The sequence below is a fragment of the Drosophila subpulchrella genome, chromosome 3L (assembly GCF_014743375.2).
Source record: "Drosophila subpulchrella strain 33 F10 #4 breed RU33 chromosome 3L, RU_Dsub_v1.1 Primary Assembly, whole genome shotgun sequence".
Lineage (NCBI taxonomy): Eukaryota > Metazoa > Arthropoda > Insecta > Diptera > Drosophilidae > Drosophila > Drosophila subpulchrella.
The window spans coordinates 23,032,921-23,040,593 of NC_050612.1; the positions used below are offsets into that span (position 1 = coordinate 23,032,921).

The 7,673-nt window shown below is 41.4% G+C and overlaps 2 protein-coding genes across 2 annotated transcripts; both read left to right on the plus strand.

Annotated features, from left to right (window-relative positions):
- Positions 1-1,820: 1,820 nt before the first annotated feature.
- LOC119554199 (L-lactate dehydrogenase) lies at positions 1,821-5,524 on the plus strand. Its single transcript, XM_037864999.1, has 4 exons — positions 1,821-1,939; positions 3,682-4,061; positions 4,579-5,034; positions 5,107-5,524. The coding sequence occupies exons 2-4, from the start codon at positions 3,684-3,686 to the stop codon at positions 5,269-5,271; spliced, it is 999 nt and encodes a 332-aa protein (XP_037720927.1). The 5' UTR covers positions 1,821-1,939; positions 3,682-3,683; the 3' UTR covers positions 5,272-5,524.
- Positions 5,525-6,261: 737 nt separating this feature from the next.
- LOC119554198 (lipase member H) lies at positions 6,262-7,619 on the plus strand. The gene is made up of 3 exons (XM_037864997.1): positions 6,262-6,445; positions 6,504-7,216; positions 7,275-7,619. Exons 1-3 carry the CDS (start codon positions 6,262-6,264, stop codon positions 7,512-7,514), a joined length of 1,137 nt encoding a protein of 378 aa, XP_037720925.1. The 3' UTR covers positions 7,515-7,619.
- The last annotated feature ends 54 nt before the right edge of the window (positions 7,620-7,673 follow it).

A 7,673-nucleotide genomic window follows, 5' to 3' on the forward strand; every position in this document is an offset into this window, starting at 1 on the left:
AAAAGTGGGTCACCATCACCGACACTTTCACAACTATTGCGTTAAATTGCAGCGACATTGAGAGAGCAATAAACCACCCATCGCCACCCCTCTACTTAGCCCAAGTTCAACCGGCGACGATGATGACGTATTAAACGAGAATGTTTGCGAAAATCGAGAGAGCTATTTGCTGAATGCAGTGAATCACAGGCGAATAAATATCGAGTGTATTAGTTTGTTGAATGTGTTTTCAGTCACGAACGCCGGCAAACTGGTGGAGCGACTTCTCTCTGGGGATCTCCCAACGGTTCTCTTTATCTCTATCGATCTCTATGGTTTTTCTCTGGAAGTCTCACCCCATAATGTATGTCCATAAAGTCGGGCCATGACGTTTTCTTACAAATTAGCGAAAATCTGCTTTAATCCAGGTTCACATGTGTGAAATACCCTACACTTAACAGAATATTTTCGTTAATTTTTGAAAGTGTAAATTTTACCAGAATCTTATATTTAAAATAATATACTGAGTACCCGTAATAATCCTTTCCAACTTAATTGAAATTAAAAAAAATAATTAGTAAAATGAGTTTAACTTTGTTTAAGACCAAGTGTTCTTTAATCTGGAATTTTTAGAGATTTATGGGACCTGCAAATGGTAAACCAAATCTTAGGTAAATTACCCACTTTCATAACACCACCTGCTTAGTAGAGGGTATTACTTAGCAGCCATAATCCCTCTGGATCTGGACCATCTGTTTACCAAATTAACTGCAGCAGCCACCGCTGCAGCCGTCTGACTGGGCATTTGGCCAAAATTAGCCTCACACACATCCATTCCTATAAATTGGAATCCATATGTGATCTTGGGCACGTGTCTGCCCAAAGATCTGCCGTCACGAGGCTAAAACAAACAACCACCATCTTGGAAAAATGGAACAAATTCGGAATTTTAGATCAAAAAGTAATTTATGCCACAAGGAATTGTAAATTCAGAATTATCCGACAACTCCACTTCCCCGCCCACACAATCGAAATCCCGGAAAATAATCCGAAAACGTGTCGGCTATAAATAGATGGAAAATATAAGGAAAACCGGCAAAGGTCACCTTGACTAACTTGGCCGAATGGAGCCAAAAACTCTGGAGAGCGCAACACCAACAACCACGGGCAGCGGAAGAGCGAGAGAGAGCAACGCTCGCTCACTTTCACAACGCCTCAGAGGCCGTTTCGTCATTCATCCTGGCGCAGCCGGCTTCGACGCCGGCAGAGAGGGCCAAAACAGCTGCCTACACTCGAAAAAATTTCACATTTTTATAATTTAGGAATATTACAGTCAGCACTATAAGGTAGCTTTTTTATATAACTGGAAGACTGAATAAGATAAAATTTTATTTTAGTGGTAGATTGTGGTTCGAGTTCAAAATTTAGTGCACCTACATAAGACTTTATACGTACTTTTTTCATAACTATAAAAATAAAAAAATTGAGCATTAAACTTAAATCTGAAAATGAGTTGGTATTATAAAAAAAAATTAATTTTTTTACAAACTTATTGAGTTTTTAATATGATTTCAATTTTTCCACTCTTTTAAGGAGTGTGTTATATGCATATCTGAAACATTAGAATATTTCTTCAACTATCCTGAAAATAACTTATACCGCTAATCAAAGTCTTGGTCCTTAATAACAGATATTGGGTTCCAGCATTTGTTTGCAGGACTTTAGGGTACTTTTTCCCAGTGCACTGGCGTAGCAGGAGAGAGCGAGAAAGGTAGTGAGAGAAAAGCGGCTGCGGAGGCTACAAAATCCAGCGGCGGCAGCTAAATTCCAAAGCAGTCCGCTTGAAGTGCAAACAGTTCGCAACGAACGCGCAAAGTGAACGGAACGTCGACCTCAAAATACAGAGGCCCAAAATAATCCAGTGAAACCCCAAGTGAATTAAAACAAAACCAATCCAAAAGTAAGCAAAAAATACTAGCATGCACAAGGAAAAATAGTTTTAGTGGTTGTTAGATTTTAGTAGTATTTACGAGGGTCTAAGGTTAACTTCCTGCCTCATCAAAGTGCATTCAACTTTCAGGGGTCAAGTGCAACGGTCGTTTCCGAAACCCGAACTCGGAACCAAACCTCGCCCTTGGCCTTCCGCACTTGTAACGTTAGTGGGGTGGGCGGAATTTCCGGGGTTTTCCGAAGAGCGGCAGGGGTGTCAATTGGGCGTACAATTGGCTTTCACTTTCGCTTTCATTGAGAGCATGCGCCGTGTCGCAAACAGCTGGCTTCCCGTTTTTGACGGGGTGACGTCGAACCCCCCCTACAAAGTGGAACAACCGCATTTGACTTTGAGAAAGGTCATCTGTAGGTCCAAATGTAAGGCACACTTTCCCATGGCAACAAGTGGGGATGCAAATTTTAATATCAAAATTAAAATTTGTGAATCAATATCTATAAATTTTCCACTTTTTTTAAGTTTTATAAATGTTTACAAATAGGTGCAAGACAATTTTTGCATTTTTTTCAAGTTCATGCCTATGAATTTTGTTAGAAAAATATTTCAATTTTTTTAAAGTTTCTTTATAATATTATTTTCAAAAATAAACTATTTTTTATGTTACTCTCCGTTAACTAGAAACTATAATCTATTTTTATGCAATACTCATATAGATACTAGCTGACAATAAAATTAAACCATGTTCGTTGAGCCATAAATCATTATCTAGTTATTTTATATTTGTGACATTTCTCTGACTTTTTGTATATCACTTTTAGCTCTGCGGAACTCATCAGAACTCTCGGGTTTTTTTTTAAACCCCACCCATATTCTACAGAACTCATGCAATGGCAATTCAAGTTAGGAAAACACTCAACCTGAAGCAGATTCTAATTAAAAACGTGCCATATGTTTATATAAATATTTTCTCTCTGATAATACTCTCAATATGCACTTATAATCTAAAGCAATCTAATCTGAAATAATATTGCAAACATTGCAAACCAACTCAACTTTGGCCCCCCAAAACCCTTCCTATAAGCGATAAGACTAGTTCTACGTCATGGTGATAGAACCGATATGGTATATGGCATGCCAAAGTCATCAGTAATTTTTAGTAAAATTATCAATAATCAGGAACTTGAAATAATTGGATTAATCAAATTGCTCTAATGGCTCATACTTTATCGATAAGATAAGAAATGGCCAAGTTTCGAGGTCCCTCTGACTGTTCATCAAATCAGAAATAAAACGATTAATACTGAATCGGGGGATTAATTTCACAAGGTTTCGCATTTTTGCATTGATAAAACTTCCATTTGGGCCTAATTAGAATTTATCTATATGAAAGAAGAAGACCCTAATTGACAGCGATTGTCATGTGCCATCACAAGTTGGCTCTATGAATTGCTATATAAAAGAGCAGAAAACATCACAAGTTAATTTTTTCGGCAATGTTTTCGGTTCGGTCCGGTTGCGTGTTGTGGCGATGTCGCTTTTTTCTCATTAATTCGACCTTCGTGAAGGTTAAAGAACGCCGGCTAAGCAGTATGTGTGTATCTGTGTGGGGAAGAGAGTTTCCCCTAAAAAAATTTGTGAATGTTTTAACTAAATCATAGGCACGTGATGGCACTATAAATGGGTAATCCCCTATGGGGAATTCACTTGATATACTAACGAAATATTAAAGGGACATTTTGTTATTTACTCCCTAGCAATGGCCACCATTAAGGATAGTCTATTGGCCCAAGTTGCCGAGGTGCTGCCCAGCTCCGGGCACAAGATCACCGTGGTGGGCATCGGCCAGGTGGGCATGGCCAGCGCCTTCAGCATTCTGGCTCAGAACGTCTCCAAGGAGGTGTGCCTCATCGATGTCTGCAGCGACAAGCTGCAGGGCGAGCTGATGGATCTGCAGCACGGCTCCAACTTCCTGAAGAACCCCCATATCACGGCCAGCACCGACTTCGCCGCCTCGGCCAACTCGCGTCTGTGCATCGTGACCGCCGGTGTGCGCCAAAAGGAGGGCGAGTCCCGTCTGTCCCTGGTGCAGCGCAACACCGACATCCTCAAGAACATCATCCCCAAGCTGGTGGAGGTAAGTTACAGTTCAAAATTTTTAGGATTATTACCTAGACATACTGATAAAGAATCCTTAAGAACACCTGAGAAAAAGTTATGATGAATAGAAAATTTTGTACTCAGCTATTTTCGACATTTAATTAAAAAAGACGACTGTACTAAAATACCTGGGATTTTTTACTTGGCTTTTAGCCTTTATTAAAAAAAAAATTCAACATCTTTTTAACCAATTCAGTTCAACTTAAGATTTAAAAATTTTTTAAAGTATATTTCATTAATTGTTTAATAAAAAAGGGAAGACAGCTTGCTTTGAAGTTGCGATAGGCACATCAATATTATCATATTAATTTGGCTGTGCAACGAATCTTTTTAAAAGTAAGTTATTTACTGCTTGTAAGGTCTAATATAAACATATTTAATGAAATTCAAATTAAACTAGCTTAAAAACAAGTTCTTAAAGGTTAAAGATTTTTAAGGTACCTTTTTTGATTTTCCCCTTGTTCTTAAACTAATGCATTCGTTTCCATTTACAGTACAGTCCCGATACCATCTTGCTGATGGTGTCCAACCCCGTGGACATCATGACCTACGTGGCCTGGAAGCTGTCGGGTCTGCCCAAGAACCGTGTGATCGGCAGTGGCACCAACTTGGACTCGTCCCGCTTCCGTTTCCTGATGTCGCAGCGCCTGAACGTGGCACCCACCTCCTGCCACGGCTGGATTATCGGCGAGCACGGCGACAGCTCCGTGCCCGTTTGGTCCGGAGTGAACATCGCCGGCGTGCGCCTGCGCGAACTGAACCCAACTCTGGGAACCAGTGAGGATCCAGAGAAGTGGAACGAGCTGCACAAGCAGGTGGTGGACTCCGCCTACGAGGTGATCAAGCTAAAGGGATACACCTCCTGGGCCATTGGCCTGAGCACTGCCTCCTTGGCCTCGGCCATTTTGCGCAACACGAGCAGCGTGGCCGCCGTCTCCACCTCCGTTTTGGTAAGTTCTTAAAGATAATATTATAATAACTAGTCATAATCATTAATTATTTAATTTTACCAAATTTTATAGGGCGAACACGGCATCGACAAGGATGTGTTCCTCTCGCTGCCCTGCATCCTGAACGCCAACGGTGTGACCTCCGTGGTCAAGCAGATCCTGACCCCCACCGAGGTCGAGCAGCTGCAGAAGTCCGCCAACATCATGTCCGATGTCCAGGCTGGTCTCAAGTTCTAAATGAAAACCATCCCACTAACAGATCCATTCACAAACCAAACAAAAACACAACACAAACAGAGCGGAATGCTAATTTTAGTCCAATTTGGAGCCGCGGGGGAGCAGAATCCAGTGAAGAAATGCCCCGGATCGGAGCATCAAGTATTTCTGACTACCAATGCTTATTTTTAGTACACCTCTCAATTTATTTATTATTTTTATGAATTAGCCTTTGTGTGCCCACACGAATAAACTGTTTAAAATTTAAGTTTAATCCGCAACGCTCTTGTTATTTGGTTCATCTTGGGTTCTTCTTTGAATGGTTTCTTTCATAATTTGCTTATGATTATTTGACCTGGATTAGCGAAACTTCCTCAAACACAACTGTACCACTTAAGGAACCTAATATTAAGGCCACTCTCGAAAAATTCCGCTTGGAAAAGGATCAGAGTCAGACAACAACCGCCGCTACCTCATTAGCGTAAATTTTGAATTGTGAATCGCTTGTCAATCAAGACGAGTTCTAGTCAAATTTACAGCCCTAACTATACTTGCAAAATAAGCAATTAAACTAAACTCATTTAGTCAAAATATACATTTTAATGAATAAATATTTAGCACCTATTTGTCATCGAGCACCCATCAAAAAAATATAGATTACAAGCTTAATCAATAGAGGGGGGAAAAAAGTGAATGAAGTGGTCAAAGGGAAACTTTGGCAAGAATTTTCATATTGAGGCACGATCGTTTTTTGGGGTGATAATTAATCAGTAAGGTCTGGCCATATTTGAGGGCTTATCTGGCACCGCCACTTACTTTTGGGGCTGAAGATTTTGGGGCGCAATCGCAGACAACGACCAGACAGAACCCCCTTTTCAACAGACGTGCTGCAACAAGCTAAAAAAATAAACCGAAATCGAAACCAACTACCAGATAAGAGAGTTTCGCTAAGCGAGTCTTTTGGCCCGATAAGACCTGGCTATAAAAGAGCTCTGAAGTTCGACGGTAGACATGAGAGCAGAATTCACCATGCAGAAGAGCACAGCCCAGATGATCATAGCAGTCTGCCTGATCTGCCAGTCTTTGGCAGTGGAGCTTGAGGATAAGGCCAAAATGCCAGTGAATATTGACGGTGTTCAAAGGCATAATTTGAAGCTGCTAACCGAGCAACTAAACCGCGGTTGGAGAGCCTTCTGTAAGTGTTAAGAATGTTACCAGTAATCAAGAAAATCCAATAATAACATCTTGATTAGGTGATGCCCCTGTGGATGAGGGTGTCATGTCCCTATTTCAGGGCATTAGTCCCAGCGATGCCCGAATCCATGTGATGACCATCACCAACCAGAGTGTGGAGCTGCCCATCAAGTCTATATCTCAAATCAAGGATTTCGATATCAGTCCGGAGCGTAAGACCCTCATCTATGTGAATGCCTTTCACACGGCCGACAGCTATTTCAGTGTCCAGGAGCACTTGACTCTGCTGCAGAACAGCAGGAGGGATCTCAACATCATAGTGGTGGATTTCGCCAAGGATGTGGCTCAATTGTACTATGCAGTGCGTCACCATCTGTCCGTTGATGGATATTTCGTGTATAAACTAGTGAGGGCTCTCAAGGATGCGGGCATTGCTGTGCAGGATATAACTTTGGCAGGACACTCGGTGGGTGCGAATATAGCCGCCTTGGGTGCCCAACTTTTTGCCCGGGAAAACAAACAGTTGGTGGGTCAACTGATAGCCATCGATCCGGCCACCATGTGCCGAACCACCGATATACTGGTAAAACAAAGTGTGGCCTCTAGGGTGGTGGTTTTGCATGGCGAGGGGGATGTTTTCGGGGTGAGGGTTCCGCTGGGTCACATAGATATCTATCCCAATGGTATAGGCTACTTTCCGAGAAGGAAACTTCAACCTGGCTGCGAGTCCAAGATCTGCAGCCACATGTATCCTTTTGTTCTATTCATGGAGGTAAGGATTTGTAAGGCAACCGAAACATTTTAATTTTTTTTTCAAAACAAATCCATAGGCTCTCATCGAGGGTGTGATGATCCCAGCTACCAAGTGCGAAAGTTGGGCCAAGTTCCGGCAAGGCGACTGTAATTTCAAGAACACCATCAACATTGGTCTTATCTATCCAGCGAATGCCAAGGGTCTGTACTTCTGTCTGACCCAACCGAATCCTCCATTCACCTACATGGAACATGGACTGCGCTATAAGGCGAGACGTCCTGAGAAACCAGCTGATAAAAAACCTCTTAAGTTTTAGTTTTAGTTGTACGAAGTGTATCTGTTTTTTAGTTGAATAGTTAAATTATTAAAATTTATTTTTATAAGGTAATGGTGTATATAAACATTTCCCTATGGAAGCCTATAAGTATGCTTCGTCTTTCAAGTTGTTCAGAAGCAGCGTTGCCAGACAGTTAAA

Excerpts from the sequence above, each read along its gene's own strand:
- LOC119554198 (XM_037864997.1), top strand. The coding sequence starts at position 6,262 with ATGAGAGCAGAATTCACCATGCAGAAGAGCACAGCCCAGATGATCATA. Across the intron at positions 6,446-6,503 it reads CCGCGGTTGGAGAGCCTTCT|GTGATGCCCCTGTGGATGAG; the intron begins GTAAGTGTTAAG and ends CATCTTGATTAG. Across the intron at positions 7,217-7,274 it reads CTTTTGTTCTATTCATGGAG|GCTCTCATCGAGGGTGTGAT; the intron begins GTAAGGATTTGT and ends ACAAATCCATAG.
- LOC119554199 (XM_037864999.1), top strand. The coding sequence starts at position 3,684 with ATGGCCACCATTAAGGATAGTCTATTGGCCCAAGTTGCCGAGGTGCTG. Across the intron at positions 4,062-4,578 it reads TCATCCCCAAGCTGGTGGAG|TACAGTCCCGATACCATCTT; the intron begins GTAAGTTACAGT and ends TTCCATTTACAG. Across the intron at positions 5,035-5,106 it reads CCGTCTCCACCTCCGTTTTG|GGCGAACACGGCATCGACAA; the intron begins GTAAGTTCTTAA and ends CAAATTTTATAG.